The following is a 24881-nucleotide window of genomic DNA, read 5'->3' as shown; positions in this document are numbered from 1 at the left end:
GTGAGGAATTTTTGGTCTTTGGAAGCCAAGCATGCACATGCAGGTTCAAATCTGAGAAATGATTCTTGGAGGACAAAAAACGAACAAACAAAACACACCACCGCAACAAAAGCCGGTGTGCTTTCATTTGCTTAGCGTTGGGAACAATTCCATTACCAATCAATCATCCTACAGTTAGTTAAAATACTGCCCTTAGATGACTGAGTTTCATACATGACTGAATTTGGCTCCATCTCATCCTAGATCTAGAATCTTTCTCCTGAAGTATGCGTTATCTGAGCTCTAGCACCTAAAATCATGCCTAAAGGACTAGGGGCCCACAGTTGCAAGTAAAGAGTTTGGGTTGGTGGTCTTGGCTATGCTGACCAGCTGAATACCCTTGGGCAGGTCACTAAACTTCTCTGTGCTGAGTTTCATACTCTGCGAAAGATTGATACCAGCACCTAGCCCCTTTATCTGCATAAGGATGCTTGAAGGATAAAATGACAACCAAAATGAGAAAATGCATGGATAAATTTGAGAAGTACCAGATACATGTGAGATGTATTACATAAGAATTACTGAAGCCCAGAATGTAAGGTGACACCTATAAGCTGTAAGCTGGTCTTTTTAATTTAATTTAAATTTTTTCCCAACTGTTGTCCAATTTGCTGGTTCCCCTGAGCTGGTGCCTAAACCTTTTTAGGTAATCTGCTGCTCTCAACTGTGGAATTTAGGCCATGCAGAGAGTGTGCAGGGGCAAATAGTAAATTAAATTTCCAAAGCAGAGTTCTTCAGTGGTTTATCCGGTTTATTGGTAGCCATACCATCTCTTCCATTCTCTCTCAGAAACCCCGTTGGTGACTTCCTGTAGTTCAAGAGACCTCTCTTTTAGATAGACTGGGGTCCACAGTCATTCAAGTGGTCTTTGGAGAGAATCCATGTACTTAGACAAAAATTACATCTTTATTTTCATTAACCTCTACCTGAGTGTAAGCATTTCCTTCAAGTATGCATGTAGGCACATCTCTTAGTCAGCATGGGCTGCTGTAACAAAGTACCATAGATTGGGTGGCTTCAACAACAGACATTTATTTCTCACAATTTGGGGAGCTGGGGAGTCCAAGATCAAGGTGCTGGCCGATTCAGTGTCTGGTGAGGGCCCACTTCCTGGCTTGTAGACACCCGCCTTCATTCAGACAAACGCTCAGTCCGTAACAGCAAGGAACCTCTTATTAGCAGTTCCTGTGACTGCATCTGTGATCAGAAATCACAGATATTTTTATATCTGTTCACGTTTTGCCCTACACACTCATCACTATTTTGAATTTATGCTGGGTATGAGACCTCCTCGTAGATTGTGTTATTTAATGCATAAGGAAGCATGTATATTACTGCATCACAATGTTTACAACTCTTTTGGTAACTGTATGGAAATAGAATTGCTTTCATTCGTGATCCCAGTTTTTTTATTTTCTGCATTTATGTAATTCTAAGGGTCTAGAGGCTTCCTCAGATCGCCCTGGCACAAAAAGAGTTAAGAACCCCAAAGCTCGCTCCACCCTGACTCGCCTCCCATTTCCTCATAACCAGACCCTGAGTTGTGAGGAAACGGGACTATGATTCACTTTTCTTTTCTTTTCCTTTTTTTTTTAATTTAAAAAATTGAGTTAAAATTCATGTAACATTAAATTAACCATTTTAATGTGAACGATTCAGTGGCATTTAGCACATTCACAGTCCGGTGCAATCACCACCTCTAACTAGTTCCCAAACATTTTCATCACCCGTAAAAGAAAACTTGGACCTATTAAGTCGTCACGCCCTTTTCCTCCCTCCCCAATTCCTTGGCAGCCTCTAATCTCCTTTCTGTCTCTATGGATTTGCCTATTCTAGATGAGTCACATGAATGGAATCCAGAATATGTGGTCTTTCGTATCTGACTTCTTTATTTAGCAGGTTTTCAAGGTCCTTCCATGTGGCAGCATGCATCAGTGCTTCATTCCTTTTGATGGCTAAATAATATTCCATCGTATGGTTAGACTACATTTCATTTATCCATTCGTCCATTGAGGGACATTTGGATCATTCTCACTTTTTGGGTATCGGAATAGTGCTACTATGAACAAGAGTACAAGTATTTGAGTACATGCGTTCGATTCTTTTGGGCATACACGTAGGAGTGGAATTGCTGGGTTGTACAGATATCCAGTGTTTAACTTTGTGAAGAATATGATCAGCTTTTACATCTTGAGTTAAATCTATTTGCTAAAGTGAGATTTGGTCATTTTAGTGTCTGTGAATCCCAGTTGTCCATATCATCTTGACCAACTCAGACAATTCATTCCTGGCTATAAATTGCACAGTATAAACCTAGAACTCAACTCTCTTTTTCCTGGTGCTTTCATTTGCCCCATGTTTGGCCTTTGTGTGAAAAGATGACACCCTCCTCTTCTTCTTGCTTTGATGGAAATTATGTCTATGGGATTCTTTCCCTGGGAAGGCTCCAGGGAGGGTGGGCATCGGAGAGAATTGGGGAAGTGGGTGGACGTGCTGGTAAAGGCTTGCTCCTTCATTGGCCTTGGTACATGCCAGTCAGTTCTGATGCGCAAGTAAGCTGATCACTGCAGGCATCCGTCAGACAGGAAAAACTAACGTGGCAGAAAGGAAGGGAAGAGAGTTGGTATGTGCACCCAGCACAGGTCCTAGGAAAAGGTGATGACCGCCCCGGGTCACCAGCTCCAAGGACAACTAGGCTCAGATTGAAGCTTAGCAGAGGGTGGAGAGGCTGAACTGTCCCGTGCATACGCTCAAACTTTCCGAAACTCTTGGGCAGCTGGGTGGGAATGATGAGAGAGGGCATGCTAGGCAGAGGAAGAGACGGATGAGTCGATGGACCCATTCCTGGGTCCTAGGAAGAGCCAGGGGCACTGGGGGCACAGAGGGAATGAGAATGAAAGGGGCAGGACTGGCTTCGTAACTTGGGGACACAGGGCAAAATGAAAACATGGGGCCCTTTGTTCAGAATTATGAAGAATTTCAAGATGGCAGCAGCCACTTGTCCATTGCCCACCTGAGCTTCATTTTTCTCCCCATAAAGCCATTAACCACCTTCTGCTGATGACCTGGGAACGATATGCTACAACAAAGCTTTGACGTCCACCGAAGAAGCACATTAGAATATATGAACACCTATTATTACTTGCTAATGATAATTCTGCTTCACAATGGAATAAATAGTTTCATTTTTAACACAGGAGGCTGTCAATGCCCCCCCCCTTCCGATACGTTGTTTGACCTACTAATTTTGTTTTAACCATTGTAATATGAATGACTGCTGGGAAAAATATTAAAGTAGTGAAAAGCTGTGTGAAACTGCCAACGTTCAAGATAAAGAATCCCCTTTATTGCGAGCGTGCCAGGCTATGTAGGAGAAGGCAAAGAGCAGACTGGGTTTCTGTAATGAAATCATTTGAAAATTGGAGCAGGCAAATGTTTAACTGATGCGATCTCTTACTATGATATCTACGCTTAAAAGTTTTCATGATGGGGCCTCCCTGGTGGCGCAGTGGTTGAGAGTCCGCCTGCCGATGCAGGGGATACGGGTTCGTGCCCCGGTCTGGGAGGATCCCATGTGCCGCAGAGCGGCTGGGCCCGTGAGCCATGGCCGCTGGGCCTGCGCGTCCGGAGCCTGTGCTCCGCAACGGGGGAGGCCACAACAGTGAGAGGCCCACATAACGCAAAAAGGAAAAAAAAAAAAAAAAAGTTTTCATGATGGAAACCTTGGATGGTTTCTTGAGATGGAATCTAACTTTACCCTGATGTGGCCTAGAGGACAAAAGTCTAAAGGCCTTAGGGTAGGATTCTAGAAAAGTGTAGTGTTTCAGCGAGGCAGCTTCCAGGCCGGCCAGTCTGGGTTCAGACACTGCCTCGGGCTTTCCCTGTGTGGTTTGGAGTAAGTTATGTGATTCTGCAAGACTCCCTCACCTGCAAAATGGGGGACTTTAGGGTGCCTCTGTCATAGATGCCTGCAAGGATGTGGGGAGATTACACATGGAAAGCTGCCCCCTTTATGCTAAGCCCTCAAAAAATGTTTGCTATTATTCTGGTCATGATTGCCGCTGCCGTTGCTTTTGTTGTGGTGGTTCTTGCTGCCTTTATTGTTATTACACCATCTGGCCCCGGCCTGTCTCTCCACGTTACTTCCTGTCAGTTTCTCTCATTCGATGCAAGCCCGGGGCTAAATGAAGCTACTCCTCGCCCCCCTGCATGTACTCAAAGGTTCTCTGCTTTCTTATCGTTGCCATTGCTGTGAGGGGGCTGAGTAACCACTTGAGGGGCTGTTGTAGAGGTGAATTCAAGCCACAGGAGGGACCCGGGTAAGTTCCCCCTGGCTCTAAGATTCCATCAGATCAACAAAGTAGACTGGAAAGTTAGCGGCCCAGCATCCGACGTTCTCCAGATTGTTCTTTGACCCTCTCTGCTCTCCTGGTACTGCCCCCTCCTTTTTAGCCCCCTAGCTGAGGGAGCCTTCTGTTCCGTTGCATGGAGTACAACATGGAGCCCCCGAGCTGGGAATCCTAGTAGAGACGGGCCTCCGTGAGAGCACGTAGACTTGGTAGATAGTTGTTGAGCAAGTTGCTTCAATTCTCTGAGCTTCAGTTTCTTCAGCAGTAAAATGGGGATATTTGTAGCCACTGCACAGGGTGAGAACTGAATCAGATGTTGTACACAAAGGGCTTCAACAGAGGGTGTGACATACAGCTAGGCCACTAAATATCACCTCCCTGCCATCAAGGGGGGACTCGGGCTGGGTCTTTAAGGAGATGTGGATGAACAGATGGAGCTTGCAGGGTCCCAGGGGAAAGTGGCTTGAGGCAGGTGGGGGCAGATGGCAGGAGGCCCTGACAAGTGGACAAAGGGACCCGGGCCTGAGAAAGCAAAGAGTCGGGAGCCTTGCTTAGTCCCCGTTCCCCCTCCTCTTCTCTGGTCAGTGCCCTGCGTAAAATGTAATAGGTTGAAAATAATAGGATGACTTTTCCTGAACTCAGATTTCAAGGGCTGTTTCCCCAGCTTTGGAAATAGCTACAAATCTGTCCCTGGCCCGCCCTGGAAAGCAACATAAAACACAGTGTGCCCTGACACCGCTTCCTGGTTCCACTAGGCACAGGCTTCGGCGTGGCCACCTTCCAGCGTAGGCTCTCTTGGCACGGTTTTCACGGGGTCTGTGGTCTCCCGAGGAGAGGAAGGCAGGGCCTGGCTCAGGTGGGCTGCCTAGTCAGCTTTCGCTGGAGAGTCCTGAGCCCCGGGCACACTCTGCCGTTCTTTTGTTTCTCCAAGCCTCTGTCTTTACTTGGGATTGAGAACTCCCACCTCCACTGGTGACCCAGCACATGCTAACCCATTATAGACGGTAGCTTCCAGGAGGCAGGAATTATCTCTGACGTCTGAAGCATCAATACTGGAAGGACTGAAGAGAAGAAAGCAAGGTGGCTAGAGTCACAAGTGCAGAGTGGGGCTGAGCCAGGTGCAAGGACTTTCCTCACTGAAGCCAGTCAGTTCCATGCCATCCTTCACTGCTAACTGAGCAACTACTATGTACCAGGCATTGTGAGACACAAGGCAGCCTGGCTCCCGCTCTTCCTGGTGAGTCTCAGGTGCAGACCCACCCCGGGGGTGGCCCCGGGGGTGAAGAATTTTCTCAGCGTCAATAATACAGAGTGGCTACTGGCCGAGTTATCACAATGCTGGATCTCTAAGCCTCAGTTTCCCTATCTGTAAACCTCTCCTCGTGGAAAGGCCCTGGGCATGAAAGGCGAAAACAAACATAAAGCCACTATTACAATGCCTGACTGAAATTTTATTGGCTGAAAAATTAGCAAAAGATCTCATGAAAATCTCAGTAAACTGGTACTTTAAAAGAGAAAGGACTAATATAAAAACATCTAACATGTGCAATTAATTCCAAACACAGGATTTTTTTCTCAACCCTCCATCCTAAATAATAATACAAAGCAAAACAATAACAACACTGTCACACACTGTCTGAAGCATTTCAGCTTCCCAGCAGTCCTGGAAGGTTAAATACTGAATGATCCCATTTCACAGATGAGAAAATACACAGAAAAATTAATTCACAGGCCAGGGTCACACAACTCTCGGGAATATTCCTTGAGTTCGCATTTGCTTCCATCTGCCTCCTGCTGCCCGTTCCATTCTTCCTAGAACCCCCGGAAAGTCAGCAAGTCAAGCCTAACATGGCAGCCACTCTTTCTTTCAGGGAGAGGCCTCCTTCTCTTTCTCTTCCTCTCTATCCATTTCTAAAGAGACAGGCAGAAGGAAGGCTGCTTGTTACCTAACTAGAAAAATGGTCCAGGGTTTACAAATTTCTACTCCTCCACTGCTTTCAGAGACATTGCTCTGCAAGGCCTGAGGAGAAGGCCTTGGCGAGAAGCAGGGAGCCTTAGTGTCGTACCGTTGTCATCCGGACACTCGGGGAGGAAAGAAGTGATTCTTGACAGCAGCTGGGTGAGGGGAAATGGACTCCCAGAACCCGACAGAAATGGTGTCAGCACGAAGCACCTGCCGTCTGAAAAGGGCCAAAAATCCACCCTGCACGCTCCTTCCTGAGTTTCCACGATGAAGTGGACTCTCAAGCCAGTCAACTAGGGGAGGGTCAGGGGGACATGTAACCAGAGAGATGACATACTGTCCCTGCATGAAAAAGTCCAGTGCCCCCATTCGGGAGCAGAATGACAGCCACCCAGCAGAGTGTGAACTGCGGAACCAGACGGTCACCTGCCCCTGCCCACCCTGTCCCCCTCCCTCCCCAGGAAGAAGGAAGTCTAGTGGACGCAGAAATGGGGAAGTCGGAGGTGCTCCTGCAGTGGCTTTCATGCGTCTCTGTAACAATTGACTCCAATCCCCAGTGAGACAAAAGCCTCGGCCATAAACGAGATTAGCAAGGGGTTTCTGGAAACATTTTCTGAGGACGCAGGGAGGGGGAAGGAGTTTTGTGCACACTGCTTTATGTGAAGACTCTCCCAACCTGGCTCTTTTTCCCTTCACAGGCCATGTGCAGCTCCCCTCCCCCCCCCCATGGTATTTGTAACTGATTTCAGCCCAAGGGGAGGGGTCCCTAGTATTCAGAGTCAGGTGCCATTTTGAAAACTGCTCCTCTCTACCTAGAGCTCCCATATTTCCGGATGTAACTCAGAAACGCACTTCAAAATGGAATCCTGCTCGAAAGACTCCTTTCAAAATACGGAGTTCGATTTTTAAATTGAATCTTAAGATTTTAGAGATAATGGGATTGCAGTGTCTGGCCTTCCACCCGGGCCTCCTTAGCAAATCCCTTTTGTAATTTAGGAAAATGAGGAACAGGAAAGTAAAAGAACTTCCTCCTTGTCCGGCAGCAAGTCAATAGCAGGGCTTGAACTTGACTTATTTTCCTAAGAGGCAGGCGATGGACTCTATAAACTCCCGGTAAATTCACCGCCAACCCGCAAATATTCCGGTTATTTGATTTGGGTGCTAACCAAACTTACAGCATTTTAAAAAATGTGCATGTTACAGTGAGAAAACTTTTTTTTTTAATCACTTAAGGGTGCTTTACTTCCCACCCAAGTCCAGGAGAATGCCAGCGAGGAGACAAAGAGGGCCGGGGTGGGGCGTAGGGCTTCCACTGGCCTGAAATCACGGGAATCGTACCGCTGCAGTGGGCGAGGCCCTGGGGCGAGGGACACCGCACCCTGGCTTGGGGATGTCTGCAACGGACAAAGGCAGCTTCGCAGTAAAGGAATGACAGTCCCCCTAGGTACCACCCAGGCCCTTAGTTATCACGCGCCGGTCCCCAAGAACATGTTTGCGCGGCTGCTGCAAAAATCCATGACAGAACAGACATAAAGGGCTGGGGGAATGCATTATGAAGGAAGGGTTACAGGGTGGGCTTTGCGCGTTTCATTTTTCCGCCCTCGCTGCGGTTAGGTGCGTGGGTGGACGCAGGGTGTGGGCCCCCAACGCCAGGAAGGCCCCGGACGCCGTTCCGGAGACGCGGCGCGAAGGAGTTAAGCGCGCCGGCGGTGACGTCACCTCATTTACATAGGAGCGCGCATATAGTGGCGCCCGCTGGGCCCCGCCCGGCACTCGGCGGCGACCACTGCGCAGGTCGGACTTCGTTCGCTCGTAACTCGCTCCGGTGAGCCCCGGGGCCCCTGCCACCTGCCCTTTGCTCCCCTTCCCGCCCCGCGCCCGCATCCCTGAAGCCGAGCGCGAGTGGTCCTCCCGGGAAAAGCTGCCCCTGGGGAGCTTGGTGGTGCTAGGCCCTTCCAGATGCTGGGTAGCGGGGTCGGGAACTCGGTGATTTTTTTTTTTTTAATATTTAAAAATTTCGCGTTTTGCTATGGCAGCTTCGAAGGGAACATTTTTTTCCTCCCCCCCCCCCCCCCCGCCCAAAGAAAAGCATCCTGCATCGCCTCTTAGGCGATGATGAATCAGGAACAGAAAGATCCTTTGTTCCAGCTCACACCCACCCAAGCCCGGAGCTTCACAGTCACATTTTTTCTCTCGCCTCCGATGGCCTCGTGGGGTGTATGTGTTGCAGGTTTAAGGCGGCTGGGCTGTATTATGAAATATTTAAAACGTCCTTCTTGCAGGAGGATGTGTGCAGAGCTGAGGACTTGCTCCTAAATGCAGATCTAGAGGGTGTGGGGGGCAGCTTTGTGTGCGGCTGGCTTCATTGTTGAGCAAAAGGAAGGAAGCGGGTAGGGCGGTGGTCGGTGGCGCCCGGCAGCAGCTGCCGCCTTTGTGAGCAGAGAAGAAAGCAGGACGGCTCGCATCTTTGGGGGAGAGGCCACGTATAGAAAAGGGAAACATTTTGTGCAGCCTTGGCTTCATTTTAAGAAATCTTAAGTCCATTTTCTTGCTCCTTAGCTTGAAATGGTTTCACTTTTCTCTAATGTTGAAACGCTGCAAGTAACTAACCCAGAGTGGTTAATTCCACTGTTCCGAACGATTCGGCCTCCTAGTGTGGGCGATCTTCCCAATTTGACCCCCCGCGTTTTGAAATACCAAAGGCGGGGAGGGGGCTCTTTTTCTCCTGTAGAAAGAGGATGATCTTTAGCCCTGAATGAAAGCGGAAGGAGGCGAAGTGGGTTTTCAGGCAGGAGACAGGAGGGCTGAGGCGCGTTTCTGAGTCGGGAGAGACGAGGGTAGGTGGCCCGCCCTCAATCTCCCTCTTGGCTTTGTACCTGCAGCTTCCTCTGCAGCCATGTCTGACAAACCCGATATGGCTGAGATTGAGAAATTCGATAAGTCGAAACTGAAGAAAACAGAAACGAAAGAGAAAAATCCACTGCCTTCACAAGAAAGTAAGCCTCCCTCCCACCCCCCTTCTTTAGAAAAGGCCGAGCGGGAGTGGCGGGGTGGGTAGGAGAGGATGGGAGGGGCTGGGAGGGTTGGGGTGGGTGCAGGGAGTGCGTGGGAGGAGCTGACAGTTTTTGATTCACGCCGTACGGAAAGGTTAATTGAGAATTGCCTTGCAGCCAAACAGACACGGGGCTTTAATAATTTAATAATTGAGTGTTTAATAATACCATATTAATATGCAAATACCTTTATCCTTTTCTCTGTTCAAATGTTGTATTTCACATAAATATTTCATGATGGAATGCCTATTTGTGCTTGTAGAAATTTGTCTGATGAGGAGAGATGTCTTTAATCGAAAGTACTGAAATCTTATGCTCGGCTATACTGAATTCGCGTCTCCAGCCCCCTCCATCTTTTTTCTTTTTGTGTTTTTCTTTTCCGGTCGCAGCGATTGAACAGGAGAAGCAAGCAGGCGAGTCGTAATGAGGCGTGCGCCGCCAATATGCACTGTACATTCCACGAGCATTGCCTTCTTATTTTACTTCTTTTAGCTGTTTAACTTTGTAAGATGCAAAGAGGTTGGATCAAGTTTAAATGACTGCTGCCCCTTTTCACATCAAAGAATGGAGAACTACTGACCACGAAGGCCGCGCCTGTCTCCCATCCGCCTGTCTGGCTGGCAGGGAAGGAAAAGAACTTGCATGTTGGTGAAGGAGGAGGCTGGGTGGGACGACAGTGAAATCTAGAGTAAAGAGCAAGCTGGTCCAAGGTGTTCTGTGTCCTGCGGGCTGTAAAATGCAGTTTAATCAGAGTGCCATTTTTGTTGTTGTTGTTGTTCAAATGATTTTAATTATTGGAATGCACAATTTTTTTAATATGCAAATAAAAAGTTTTAAAACCTGGCTGGTGTGACGGTATGGTCTCTGAAAGGAGCGGCTTATTCAGATGAAACCTTTGCAGAAGGGTCAAAGGTGGGTGCCCTGGGGAGGGATAGATGACAAACATCTGGTCATTTGGGTAAAACGGCACAGAAATGGGTTTCATCCAGGTATGTGAAATACCTCGTCTACACTAGGTAATCGGGAGATCATTTTCTTAGGCTCATTGAATTCCTAGTATCTAGCGTTGAACGAAAGCTTTTTTTTTTACATCTTTATTGGGGTATAATTGCTTTACACGAAAACTTTGATAGAAACATATTTGGAGTGCTTAACTGTTGAAGGGTCTGTTATTTGTTAAGCCGACACTGAATTTATTGCATCTGATCAAAAAAATGAAGGTGGTGGTAATTCACAGCACACTGTTTCAGGTGTCAAACATGAGTTATTTAGACAATTATCAGTCCTGTCAGATAAGGAAAAAATGACATTTTAAACTGCTGCTTTATAAAAGGATTGAAGATGTGTGCTTCCTCTTTCTCTGACGGCTGGTTCAAGTTCAAATTCAATATTTAAAATTGCTTTTATAAGTGCACTTAATGGTTAATGAATGTGACTTGTCTCAACTTGGATAATGAAAAATGTCTTTGGTTTTAAAGGACACCAGCCGGACAAGGATGGAATTCGTGCTGTTTAAATCTGATAGGATGTAATTGGCTCACCTCCAAGCCTTACCTTCGTAGAGTCCTTGATAACTTCTCAATCATTTGAAATGCCTATTTTAACTGGTGGGTAAAAGCCAAGCCCTTGTTTGGGGGGGGCGTTTAATGTGCAGAAAGAGGGAAATAAAGGGTACCAAGTTTTTAAAGTAAAAGGGATTTCTTAACAAACGTCTTTAATGGATTCTTCCCTTATATAAGGGTGCAAATTTTTCAAGAATAAGTTAATTTTATTTAGTGGAAACAGCATTTAGTGATAGTTGATCTAATAGCTCAACAAAGCTAGCTAAGATTTACAATGCAAATGTTCAAGACGTTCAAACAACTCGCCCTCTGCCCCGCCCCTCCCCCCCACACAACTGACTTGCAAAAATAAGGAGGGGGGTGGAGGGCAAATTGCTGATGATTATTAAGCCGGTTGATTTCATTTCCTTGGCTCCACACTTATTTTGCGAAATGCACAGGAAACCATTTATCTGTGGTTTAGACAATCGACCAGACCCGTCACCTAGAAGACTATCTGCATTACAAGGGAGGGGATGTGTGCAGGCAACTGCCAAACCTGAGAGGCCTCAGCCTGCTGGATCCATCGAGAAAAGAGCAGTGAGCACACAGGTCTGGGAGCCTTCTCAAGATGGAGCCTGGCCCTCCAGCCCTGCATTTTCTCTTCCTGCCTGTAAGGAAGGGTGTGGGCAAAGTGAAAATGTCCATGGCACAAAGATAAACCAAGCCCACGTAGCTGTTTGCTCTGTGCGTTTTTCAAACAATGCAGAGATTAAATCAGATTGTAAGGAATGCACACAACTCAAGTGTTCCTCAGTTTTTAAACAAAAATGAGCATTAAGGGGAAAGGGGTGAATCATGAAATCAAGTGACGGGAGAGAAGACCTTTCTCTCCTGGGAGGACAAAGCTCAAACGTAGCCCCCCTCCAAAAAAAAATAAAATGAAAAATCTGGTAAGGATTGGCCGCTTGGTGTGTGGTATGGGGAAACTGACAAGCTTCTGCATGTATCACATTGTATACTTCGCTGCTGCACGTGGAGACGGATGCAGGGTGGGAGTGGGGAGCAGAGGCTGCTTTTTTTTTTTTTTTTTTTTTTTGATGGGGGAAGAGCGTTCTTTTTTCTTCCCAAGAGAGGGTCTTCCCAGATGGCTGGGGTATTTATGAATCAGTATGGGAATTTATACCCCTGCTATTGAGGAGCTTGGAGTGGACAATGTTTTTCACAAACACGAAGGGGACCTGAGGGTCACCGTTAGAATGAGGGATCCTTCCAATTGCAGGAGACCCTAGCCACCGCATCTTCGACCCTCTCCCCCCGCAAGCCCCCTGGAGGAAACAGGCCAAGGGAGTTTATTATGTACAAGCCGAAGGTCATACAGTCCGGTCTGGGCTGGGACTTAAGCAAACTTTGAATTGAGCTGGAAGAATAAAGCAAAAAGAGAGGAAGTAAAAGAGGCTTGTGTGGGACAGTCTTTTCATTTCTAAATCTCACAAATTCCTCAACCATCACAGCCACACTTTTCATTCTTCCGATGGATGGAATTTTCAAGCTACTTTATTCTTCCAGGAGAGCAGCGTAGCTTTGGGGCTGTATCTCTGAGGATTGTGTGTATGGGGGAGCTGGGGGGAGGCATACGAAGTCTTAACAAACCCTCCCCCGTGCAGGGTCTCTTCCACCCCTGATAATCATTGCATCCCCTCCCACAGTCCTGTGAATTAGATAATATCTCCTTGAAATGCGCTGGGAAGATCTCTTTATTTCCCTAAAGAAGCATCTTAACACCTCAAGACACCAAAATGAAGTAATTTTCTATTCTTTCTAAACATATGGGGCCAATTTTGTGCTTACTAGAAAGAACAGCACGTTTTAGAAACAACATTATGGCCAAAAAAAAAAAGAAAAATCTTGAGCCTTTTTTTAGTTCAATAATGCAAACTGAACACATTGTTTGCTAGCATTGAAAGCGCTTCACACTTTTTGAGAGTGACTTACACACCAATCTAAGAGAATGAAACATCAATTTGAAGTTCAACTATATTTTATTTGCCTGTAAGGAGAAGGGCCTAAATTAGAAATTTAAGACACAGATGTGCCATGAAATAAGCTAAGAACAAGATACGTTTCTAAGACCTATATTTACCTGGCTTATTTTTTTCTTGGATACTTGTATAGTTTTTGATCTTTCTAATCATATTCTCGTGCTGGTACCAGCCCAGCTCTTAGCTTCTGAGGCTTCTGTGGGTAGGGTCCCTGCAGTGTATGTTCAGATTTGTGTATTTTTTCTTCTACATCCAACAGTATGCCTTTCATAGTAGTGGACAGATATTAGGGCTTCAACAGACCCTCTTCCCCTCTTAATTGATGGGGACCTCATTTAACATGTTTTTGAACATACTTTTGAGTATGTGAATATCATGCTCGATAGTACAATTTTTAATATGTATATATTTAATATATATATGTATTTTTTTATCAAGGAGACTATACAGGGACATTCTTCTCCATACTTATTGCTAATTCCCACCTAAATATAATAAAAGGAAATTCACAGGTAATGTGGAATCTCCATTTGTGAAATTTAAGAATTCTTTTACAGATAGATTTAAAGAGCTTTGAATGCTAATTTGCCACCATCCCTGATGCGCTGATTTTGAATCAACGCTTATAGTCAACTACATATTAATAAACCAGAGCACTGGGTCATGCGTTCACTCCATGGGTGTTTATTGCCTGCCTGGTACATGCCAGGTATTTTATTTGCCACAGAGAGAGTCGTAAATAAAATGTAGTCCCTGCCCTTGCGTGTCTTCCCTTGGCTCAAAATAGATGCCCTTTTCATCTAGAGTTGAGTGGAAAGTGCTAAGAAGTTATTTTTTTCCATTTTTAGGGTGAATGTTGAGCCTAAGGGCTTTGTATTTTCAAATGAGCGTGAAGATCTCTGCTCTGGTGTGGACTTTTTTCCAAATGTCTCTATAATGATTCCGTTCAAATCTCTTCGAAAGCTCAACGGTGAGTGACGTTTGATGGAAACCACCTGATTCTTTGCATCACAATCAAAACTTTTATCAGCATAGAAAGACTGGGCGTAATAACTCCTGCCTCTTATATTTTGACAATCCTTTATGAGGAATGCAATGCCCAAGACTTAGGAATGGACTGACTGGGTATTATTTTAAAATCTATCTTTTTCTAGGATTTTATCATTTAGATGCTGAATTCCAGAGAAACACTTCTCTTTTTTTTGAACTTTATTTTACTGAAGTATAGTTGATTTACAACGTTGTGTTAGTTTCAGGTGTACAGCAAAGCGATTCAGTTATATATACATATATATCTATTCTTTTTCAGATTCTTTTCCCTTATAGGTTATTACAAAATATTGAGTAGAGTTCCCTGTGCTCCACAGTAGGTCCTTGTTGGTTATCTATTTTATATATAGTGGTGTGTATCTGTTCATCCCAAACTCCTAATTTATCCCCTCCCATCCCCCCAGCTTTCTCCTTTGGTTGCCGTAGTTTGTTTTTTATGTCTGTCCAGAGAAACATTTCTTATTGCTAAATCCTTACCCTTCCTCTGTCAACCTTCCTTCTCCAATTTGGCTAAGATTGTCAGAGGCAAAAACAGTCATTCAAATTTTGAAATCCGCAGAGAATGTAGCAAAATGGCGACCACGTGAGGATATCTGTAAGCCTAGCACCTGGCTGATGGACGGCTGGGTCACTTCTGTTTAGTAGGACTCCAGAGCTTTGAGCCTCAACAGAGAGGGACAAGTTACGTTCATGATCTGTTCAAAACAGTTGGAGCTATTCCTGTCCCATTATTGTCAAGCCACAGGAAATTATGCCTTTCCTCATTACCATACTGAGCTCTGTAAGTGGCTGATACCCTTTGGCTACACAGAGACTTTGTGATAGTGTTTTCCCAATCTAGAAACAAAAATATTTCATAAGATTATATACTACTTATATATACATAATATTATATATATATCGACTGTCATCCATTTATTTCAACCAAATGTCATGGCTTGCATGGAGGGTGAAAAAGAATCATTCTTTTTTTATTCAGCATCTCCTGTGTACCCAGCTCTTTCCTAGCTGCTGGGGATAGGGATCTGAATCAGAGCCGCGCCTAATGGCAGAGGCAGGCCCGTGTGAGCGAACAGCCGTATACAGCCTGAGCCATAGATCGGTTCGTTTACCCACAAAATTCACCGAGCTCCATGTTTGCCAGGTAATACTTTGGGCTGGGAGATCCACAGCAAGCAGATTGTAAAGGGCCCTCCTGCTTGGCTAAGGAGTTTATGAACTGCCCTTTGGCAACTAGGAGCTATCAGAAGTAAAATCCCTTAGCGCACTTAAGACAGTTTGTAGATTCTTCCTGTTTGGAATGAAGCTACATGGAGGGTAGGGCAAAGAAGTGGCTACCCATACTTGTCATCGACAAAGCAGATTATCAGTGTGACATTAACTGAGTACGAGAAAGTAATAAATCAGACTTTTATTGGTATGTCCTAGTCTACCTTTCAACAAGACAGGCTGTCACACCTCCATATTGGAAACACTTTACATGCTGATTTGCTTCTGATTTTTATACTCGTGTGGACAGAGGGTTAATATATTTGAAATAGTTAAAGTGACTTTTTTCTTTTGGTGGGATCTCTGAGGTTTGCAGTGCCTTATCCTAGAGTTTGTACTTTAAAAGCTAGTCTTCAATCATGTATGAGTTTCTCCGTGTCTTTCCTCTTCTTTTCTTTTCAAAGGACCCTTGCCATTGGATTTAGGGCCCACCCAGGCAATGCAGGCTGGTCTCATCACAAGATCCTTAAATCTGCAAAAACTCCTTTTCCATATAAGTCAATATTCACAAGTTCCAGGGATTTGACGTGGATAGAGCTCATCTAACCCACTAGGAATCATGACCCACAGATCTAGTTACACCACAATGGTTGAAGTGGTAAACTGGTGATCAGCTCTGTGGGCAGAGACATTTTACTGAAGAAGTGGGTTTGTGGGAGGAGAGAGGATAATTACAGTTTTTTCATATTCATCAGAAACTTACTCCATGGTATAAGGAGTCCTAAGAAAAAACTTCTAGGAGCTGTGAGTGAGTGGGGACCAAGGGGAATGGAATGGAAGGAACATCAAAGGTTTGGGATTGGTTGTGTTTACTACGATGACAGAGATGAGGAACACAGGTGGTCATAGGAGAAAACAATTGTTCTGGTACAGTAATTGGAAATGTCCACCAGGCAAATGCAAAATACCATCTGGGAAAATAAGTAAATATAGTAGTAGACGTAATTGGAGAGGCCAGTCATGAAAATTAAAAAGAAAACAACAAAGTAAAAAGAATATAAACTGGGTTATTTGAAGAAAGGATTGTAATATACATCCCTGACGTTGTCATTTCAAAAATTATTGTTTGGGGCTTCCCTGGTGGCGCAGTGGTTGGGAGTCCGCCTGCCGATGCAGGGGACGCGGGTTCGTGCTCCGGTCCGGGAGGATCCCACGTGCCGCGGAGCGGCTGGGCCCGTGAGTCATGGCCGCTGAGCCTGCGCGTCCGGGGCCTGTGCTCCGCAGCGGGAGGGGCCGCAACGGTGGGAGGCCCGCATACCGCAAAAAAAGAAAAAAAAATTAATGTTTAACTTGAGCTAGGAAGACAAAAGCACCGAGAGTTCTTATATCCAAACATAAATTCTTTTTTTTTTTTTTGCTGTACGCGGGCCTCCCACCGTTGCGGCCCCTCCCGCTGCGGAGCACAGGCTCCGGACGCGCAGGCTCAGCGGCCATGACTCACGGGCCCAGCCGCTCCGCGGCACGTGGGATCCTCCCGGACCGGAGCACGAACCCGCGTCCCCTGCATCGGCAGGCGGACTCCCAACCACTGCGCCACCAGGGAAGCCCCAAACATAAATTCTTGAAGCCAAACAGATATGCCTAAAGTATTCCTCATAGATTCCACTGACTTTCTCTTTAAAAGCCTCATGTTATCACAGAGATGCATGAATACATACATGTACCAAGAACAAACATATTGGCAACTAATGTTTTGAACCTTCATCTACTCAGGCCTGCTTTTCTGAAATAGGTTATGAAGTTTCCCGTCAGGAGAGATGGATACGAAAAAGTCCATCTGTTTAGGTCCTCAACCCAAGCAGCAAAGAATTAATGCTTCAGATCAGAAACAGGTGAGATCAATTTACGCTAACCCAGACCACCTGGGTTAGGGGAGGACCGCCTGCCCCGAAGGAAGGCAACACTTTTGACCGTATCCCCTTGAAACAGCTATGATGTATTTTCTTTCCTCTTCTCCTGGAAGCTGACGCCTATGTATGTTGATGTCTATGTATGTTTAGAATTTCTCAGGTATTTGGCTTGACCAAGGCCAGTTGTGACTTGGGCCCGTGCTGCCATGCTTGGTACTACAGGTGTTTCCAATTAGGGCTTCATTAGGGTGTAGGCGTGGTCAAGGCTTTGGATCACGGGACCAAGCAAACAGAGCTGTGAGGGGCTTAGGCTTAGCTGCGGAAAGCAAGCCGAAAGGGAGGTCTCCAAACTAGAGAGCTGACTGCCGTTCTAGCCTTGACTCCCCCAGTCCAGCGGCCCCTCAAGCTTGGGCCACACCCTAGAGCCTGGTTTTCAAACCACAGCCTCCCCGTCCCCTTCCAGTTTCAGGAAATCAGTTTAGTTGATTCTTGCCAGCATGAAAAACAAAGCAAAGCAAAGCAAATGAACAAGCCAAAACAAATCACTAAAGAGAAACAGAACGGGGAAGGACCAGGCTCTCCTGCATGGTAAAGGTAGGTTATTGTTTAATCAAACTTTGTTTCAGTTATTTATGTGAGAGTGTGTATGTGTATTTAACCAGCCTGTGACGTAAGATGTTTTCTCAGTGTGAGTCAGAGGCACATTTATCAAGACATCCATCCCCCAGCCTCCTGCCTCCTCATGGCCCCGTTTCCTGTCTTTTCTCAGTCTAGCCCCCACTCCTCGTCAATCACTTGGCATTGATTTAAAACCCTCACCTCCCCAGGCCCTTCCCAAGTCGCCCTGTACACCCCAGTCCTGACGCTCCTCCAAGAGCCTCTGTTTTCCATTCCTTTGTCCAGGCTCCCAGGTGCTAATAGACGCAAGATACACTTTTCCGTGCCATCACCACTGAACTTGTCTCTTGTTCCTGGTCAGCTCCCTGTTAGCTGCGCAGCCTTGTATATGTTTCATAACTGCTCTGAGCCTCTCTTTTCTCCTCTGCAAAGTGGGGAAGGGGAATGGTCCCAACGTGTGGGCTTCTCCTGAGGGCTGAAAGAAATACGTGCACCTCGTACGTTAAAGGTGTTCAGTAGGGCTTCCCTGGTGGCACAGTGGTTGGGAGTCCGCCTGCCGGTGCAGGGGACGTGGGTTCGTGCCCCGGTTCGGGAGGATCCCACATGCCGCGGAGTGGCTGGGCCCGTGAGCCATGGCCGCTGGGCCTGCGCGTCCGGAGCCTGTGCTCCGCAACGGGAGAGGCCACAGCAGTGAGAGGCCCGCGTACCGCAAAAAGAAAAAAAAAAGGTGTTCAATAAAAGGTGGCTTTTATAATAAGGACATTCTCCTACAGAACCACAGTACCAAGATTGAATTCAGGAAATGGACCAGCCAGTGTACTGCTATTATCATCGAAGCTAAAGTCCAGATTTGAATTTTGCCAGTTGCTCCATTAATGTCTTTGACAAGCCTTTTTCTTCCTCCTCACCGGGATCCAATGCAGGCTCACGAGAGGCGTTTAGTTCTTGTGCCTCTTTAATCTGAAACCATCCTTCAGCTGTTCTTTGTCTCTCACATTTCGGAAGAATACAGACCAGCTGGTTTGTCAACTTTCTCTCAGTTGGGTTTGCCTCCTGTTTTTTCACGGGTAGAATCAGATCATTTTGGTAGGAGCGCCCGGTGAGGGATGTCGTGTCCTTCTCGGCTTTTCACAGAATGGGCACGTGATGTCCAGTTGTGCCATCGCTGACAGTGAGCAGGACCGCTTGTTTCCAGGGTTGCCACCAGCTTTCTCTACTGTGAAACTAGCGTTTTCCCTTTGTCATTAATAACCTGTGGGGAGATACTTTGAGACTCAGGTCTCCTGTATCTCATCAGACTTTTACCACGTGGTTTCAGCATTCATGGGTGTAGCTTGTCTGAATCAATGCTATCTATGATGTCAGCAAAAAGGCGAATTTCTAACTCTGTCATTCCTTCTAACGTGAACATGATTTTTACGTGTTCCACCTTAGACGTCTAAACCAATGAATGCCATTTCGAAATTTATATGCCAACAATATGGAAAATAAAAGCAACTTATTTATGTAGGCCTGTGGGCTTGTTCTGCTTGACGAGACTCAACATTGGAGAGGTGCCATGTTATAGGGAATCTTTTCAAAGGCCCTGTCAACATACGGCTGATGCATGTAAATCAACTATACTCCAATATGATATTTTAGAAAATTCTTCGGGGGTTGCACCGCGCAGCTTGTGGAATCTCAGTTCCCCGACCAGGGATTGAACCCAGGCCTGGTTTTCTCAGTGAAAGCACCGAATCCTAACCACTAGACCATCAGGGAACTCCTTAAAATAAAAATTAAAAAAGAAAAAAAGATACGGCTGGACTTCCCTGGCGGTCCAGTGGCTGGGACTCGACGATTCCAATGCAGAGGACGTGGATTTGATCCCTGGTCGGGGAATCTAAGATCCCACATGCCGCAGGAGCGGCCAAAAATAAATAAATTAATTAATTTTAAAAAGTAAAATAATCTTAAAAAAAAAAAAGATACGGCTGATGCAGGCCTGTGCTGTCATTTCACCTTTAAGAGTCATCTTAGGGCTTGTTTGCAATCAACACTCTCACGTGTCACGGCTGTGCTTTTCCAAAAGAATACAGAGGCATATGTGTGAATCGCATTCCCATCCAATTCAAACTAGATCTTTAGCATTAATTTTGATCAACCGCACATCTCATGGGGTTCCCATGATTGGCAGAGCAATTGCTCGTCATAGTGGCTCCAGCAAGGGCTTGTAGAAGGACGGGAGAGGCAGATGCTTTTCGGGTTCCTGATGGACAACAGACGTTGGTGTGATAAAGGAAAACTGCACGGCTGGAATCACTGGGCGCGGCCTTCAGCACTGTCACTTCTGCTTCTGCGCCGCGGGAAGAAGGTTTCTGCTCTGAGAACCAGGAAGTGGCTTCAGAGTTTTGGCTTTGAATTCGGTCAGGCGTCTGCCTTTCAGCAATCCTTGAACAAACATCACCTGTTGATTAGTCAAACACACATTTCCAATACTAGTTATGAGAGGAATAATGGATGGATAGAGCTTCAAGAATGTCTGGCCCTCTTCCACTTTCTACCTGGATAAAATGTCTTCACCTGAATGCTGCTGTTTGCTTATAACCGTGGCACCCTACCTATCTGAGCCTTGAGGCCGGTGCTGATGCAGCTGCCTACCGGGACAGTGACTCAGTCCCAGGTTCATTTTCAAGGTGCCCTGGCCACATATTTGTCATGGAAACCAGGAAAAAGTCTCTGATTTCAGTGGGAGCGTATCCTCAAGAGAAGCAGAGTCTCCAGTATGTAATCATAATAGTACACATTTTCTCCCATTTTGGGGACATGGGGGATAGAAGTTGACTTTTTTTTTTTTTTTGCGGTACGCGGGTCTCTCACTGCCGTGGCCTCTCCCGTTGCGGAGCACAGGCTCCGGACGCGCAGGCTCAGCGGCCATGGCGCACGGGCCCAGCCGCTCCGCGGCATGTGGATCCCCCCGGACGGGGGCACGAACCCGTGTCCCCTGCATCGGCAGGCAGACTCTCAACCACTGTGCCACCAGGAAAGCCCCGAAGTTGACCTTTTAAAAGTATTTTTATTTGTAGTTTTTATTTTTAAGTTTTATTTTATTGAAGTGTAGTTGATTTACAATGTTGTGTTAATTTCTACTGTACAGCAAAGTAAGTCAGTTATACATATGTATACATTCTGTTTCTTATTCTTTTCCATTATGGTTTATCACAGGATATTGAATACAGTTCTCTGTGCTATACAGTTCGTCCTTGTTGTTTATCCATTCTCTATGTAATAGTTTGCATCTGCTAATCCCAAACTCCCAATCCATCCCTCCCCCACTGCTAAAAGTATTTTTAATTATTAAAATTGTTTGAACAGAGAACACATTTATCTGGTTCAAATATTGAAACAATATGCGAAGTATATTCCCCTTCAACAGATTTCCCTTGCTCTCTTTTTTTTTTTTTTTGGTGGTACGCGGGCCTCTCACTGTTGTGGCCTCTCCCGTCGCGGAGCACAGGCTCCGGACGCGCAGGCTCAGCGGCCATGGCTCACGGGCCCAGCCGCTCCGCGGCATGTGGGATCTTCCCGGACCGGGGCACGAACCCGCATCCCCTGCATCGGCAGACAGACTCTCAACCACTGCGCCACCAGGGAAGCCCGCCCTTGCCCTCTTTACTAGTTGCTTGTTTAGCCTCCAACGTATACGTGAAAGCAAATATATATTTTTAACCCTCCTCTCTTTACACACTGGTATTTAATATGGTATTCTTAAACTTTAAAAATTATTATAGAGTAATATACATCTGTTTATTTAAAGTAAATCACACAGTATAGAATAGAGTGAATGAAAAAGTTCTCCTAACCTCCAGCCCATGTTCCCGAGGTAGCTACTGTTACCAGCTTTTTGTGAGCCATTCCAGATGTTAAAATTTTTTTAAAAACTTGAGAGCTGCTTGCTAAACACAGCCACTATTAAAAATTAAATGATATAAATGTACAACAAAATAAATGATATTAAAAGTAAAGGTCATAGATACTCATAACTCGTCACTGCCTAATTATTTTACTACATTTTACTACAGTCTATGCTCTCGAGGTTGATTATGTTACAGGTACCATCTTTATGGTGGAAATATTATAAAATGATGGTATATACAACATTGTAAATCAACTATACTCCAATTAAAAAAAGAAAATGATGGGGCCTCCCTGGTGGCGCAAGTGGTTGAGAGTCCGCCTGCCGATGCAGGGGATACGGGTTCGTGCCCCGGTCTGGGAGGATCCCATATGCCGCGGAGCGGCTGGGCCCGTGAGCCATGGCCGCTGAGCCTGCGCGTCCGGAGCCTGCGCGTCCGGAGCCTGTGCTCCGCAACGGGGGAGGCCGCAACAGTGAGAGGCCCGCATACCGCAAAAAAAAAAAAAAAAAAAAAAGAAAATGATGGCTACTGGTCATCTCTTCTCAACTCTTCTTGAGGGCTTTACACCTCTATTGACATAGAATGTAGAAGATGATTCATTGAAATGAATCAAAAATATCAACTTAGGAAATGTAAAGATGCAACAGACCTGTCAACACAGTTATTTTTACATTTAAAGAAAATCGGCATGAGAATAAATGACATTGCTTAGTTAGGAAAAATAAATGGCTGCTTCTCATGAATGTCCAAATAGCCTTTCCCTTTTTTTTAAATCTAAATGGCCAAGTAGACAAGGTCTGTCCTCCCTCATCCTGGAAAATTTCATCTCTCATCCACCTGTCACTATTTAGGTGGTCATTCCAGTGTCTCCCCTGGTCCTAAATTCTCCTGCTTCTCTTCACTCATTTTTTTCTCTGGCTATACTTCTTCTACTATCCCTTAAATACTGGTTTGTGCAAGGAGTCAACCTTGACCTTACACTCTTCCTCATCTGCATTCTTCCTTGTCTATGCTCTTCCTTTCCCCATGGCTTTACCTAGTAAGTTTCTTTAACCTGACGACTCTAGGATTCCTTTGGATTCCATCTGACTCTCTCTCGGGCTCCATCTGGCTAGACATCTCCACATGATCATTGCTTAAAGTCATCCTGTCTACAGAATTTGTCCTCCCCACTTGGTCAATGGCATCATTACCGTTCAAGTAACTTGACAAGTCAGCTGTATCCTGTGACTCACCAGTCACACCCATCACTCACCAGCACTGGGAATCTAATCCAAACAGTGCTCTACAACCTCCAGCCATGTCCTTGGGTTCAGATTTTCCCTTCCATCAGACTCTTTCTACCCTACATGCCCCAGCCTCATCCCATTTATCTTCCAAGGCCCAAGTCCTTTCACATCCTCCAAGAAGTCTCCCTAGATCCTTGCTCAGGTTGATTCTGTCTTCCTGCAATCCCCACTGCATTCTGCTGGTACTTTCTATGAAGACTTAGAGTCTACACCTCTCTGGAGTAGAGTAATTACCTGAATCTCCATTTCCCTCCCCCAGATTGGAGGCTCCTGGGCTGGAGAGGGACAGAAGAGATCCTCGCATGGAGCTGTGTGGAGTACGTGCTTGAGAAATGTGAGTTGAATTGTTTTCTACTGAATTTATACACGACATATAGGAATCTTGCCAGTGAAAGGTGTAGGAAAGGGCTAGTTTTCCCCACGCCAGGGGTCACAAATTCATGTGTTTACAGGTGCCAAGCACAGGTCACATAAATAACTGGAGAGGTCAAGCTCTGTCGAGAGAGGAAGCAGCCCCTCCTTAGCTCCAGCCACTTTCCATAAGGAAACACGGAGCCAGTGTTGCCAAGTCTTCCAGTTATTCAAGAGAAGGCAGAAATAGGGATTTGTAAATGTGCAATCTCCCAAGTTACAATTATCGGTAACTAGAGACATTTTAACCTTTTACTGTAAAGTTGAAAAAAGGAAACTCCGAAAACCCACAAACACAGAGTTTAATGCGTTACTCTGAGGCAAACATCCAGCTCTTCTAATGGAAACTCAGGTCAAGAAGTAGAACTTGGCCACCTACCCTAGGAGCCTACCTGGGCTCCATTCCAGTCTCAACACCCCCAAATGAACCCCTTCTCTACATTTATACTAATAATTTGTTTTCATTTTCTTACGGTTTTATCATTTGGGTGTGCACCCCTAGGTGCTATACTCTAACTTAACGCAAATTGAGTCTGAGTCTTCTTTTTTCTTTTTTTTTTTTTTTTGCGGTACGCGGGCCTCTCACTGCTGTGGCCTCTCCCGTTGCGGAGCACAGGCTCCGGACACGCAGGCTCAGCGGCTATGGCTCACGGGCCCAGGCGCTCCGCGGCATGTGGGATCCTCCCGGACCGGGGCATGAACCCGTGTCCCCTGCATCGGCAGGCGGACTCTCAACCACTGCGCCACCAGGGAAGCCCGAGTCTGAGTCATTTTTTAAAACTTGTGTCTTTTCATCTGCAGGTCCCCCCTCTGGCGCTGGGGTATTTGACTTGTAAAGTTTCTCACAGTCTGGATTTGTTTACTGAATGGTGCAGCTCATCATGTGGTCTGCACTTCCTGTACTTCGGCATCTAGATCCACAACTTGTTCATTAATTAAAATATTGTTTTCAATTGCGAATATCATCCACTGGCAGCAGCTTATCTCTGCATCCTCTACCTTGCTCTATCTCCTTGTTTGTTTCTCTCGCTACTTACTTTGCCCTGACTGTGAATAGTCAGTCAACTTCTTTGCCACTTTCCATGTTGGGAGGATGGAGATGTATTCTGATCTAATAGAATCAAAGTCTTCATAATTATCACATTGCTGACCATAAACGTTGGGTGTTGTGGCTCCTTGGATCCTATAACGTGGGCCACGTAGGGATGCTTTAAAGGGACAAAACCAGGCATTCTCCTGGAGACTGATTTGTTTCCTTTTCAGCCAGATGGTTCACCAGGTGGGATGCAGCCAAGTCACTAGTCTTTCCCTCACCAGATGACAGGATTTCCTCTGACCACGGCACCTACTAGTTTAAAAGAGAAGTCTAGAACCACTTCCCACACGGGGGGAGGAGGGTGGAGGCTGGGGGTGTGTGTGTAACTCTGCAGGTGCCAAAAGTCAGAAGAGTTCTAAAGGCAAGTAACTCATGTTTTCCGTGGGGGTACAAAGGGGTAAAAGAAAACAGGATT

At 45.8% G+C, this 24881-nt stretch overlaps 1 protein-coding gene and 1 long non-coding RNA gene across 2 annotated transcripts in view; both read left to right on the top strand.

Annotated features, from left to right (window-relative positions):
• The first annotated feature begins 8069 nt into the window (after positions 1 to 8069).
• Positions 8070 to 10247, top strand: TMSB4X (thymosin beta 4 X-linked). The gene is made up of 3 exons (XM_060087776.1): positions 8070 to 8176; positions 9234 to 9347; positions 9794 to 10247. The coding sequence occupies exons 2-3, from the start codon at positions 9248 to 9250 to the stop codon at positions 9826 to 9828; spliced, it is 135 nt and encodes a 44-aa protein (XP_059943759.1). The 5' UTR covers positions 8070 to 8176; positions 9234 to 9247; the 3' UTR covers positions 9829 to 10247.
• Positions 10248 to 17463: 7216 nt separating this feature from the next.
• The window catches only part of LOC132482394 (uncharacterized), a 63525-nt gene continuing 56107 nt past the window's right edge, over positions 17464 to 24881 (top strand). The window contains exons 1-2 of the long non-coding RNA XR_009530915.1: positions 17464 to 17750; positions 23219 to 23293. This is a non-coding gene — a long non-coding RNA (uncharacterized LOC132482394). The remainder of the gene's footprint in view (positions 17751 to 23218; positions 23294 to 24881) is intronic.

Source organism: Mesoplodon densirostris, chromosome X, assembly GCF_025265405.1.
Source record: "Mesoplodon densirostris isolate mMesDen1 chromosome X, mMesDen1 primary haplotype, whole genome shotgun sequence".
Taxonomy (NCBI): domain Eukaryota; kingdom Metazoa; phylum Chordata; class Mammalia; order Artiodactyla; family Ziphiidae; genus Mesoplodon; species Mesoplodon densirostris.
Note: the sequence above shows the minus strand (reverse complement) of the source record. Positions and strands in the feature narration are given on the sequence as shown.

Excerpts from the sequence above, each read along its gene's own strand:
- TMSB4X (XM_060087776.1), top strand. The coding sequence starts at position 9,248 with ATGTCTGACAAACCCGATATGGCTGAGATTGAGAAATTCGATAAGTCG. Across the intron at positions 9,348-9,793 it reads TCCACTGCCTTCACAAGAAA|CGATTGAACAGGAGAAGCAA; the intron begins GTAAGCCTCCCT and ends TTCCGGTCGCAG.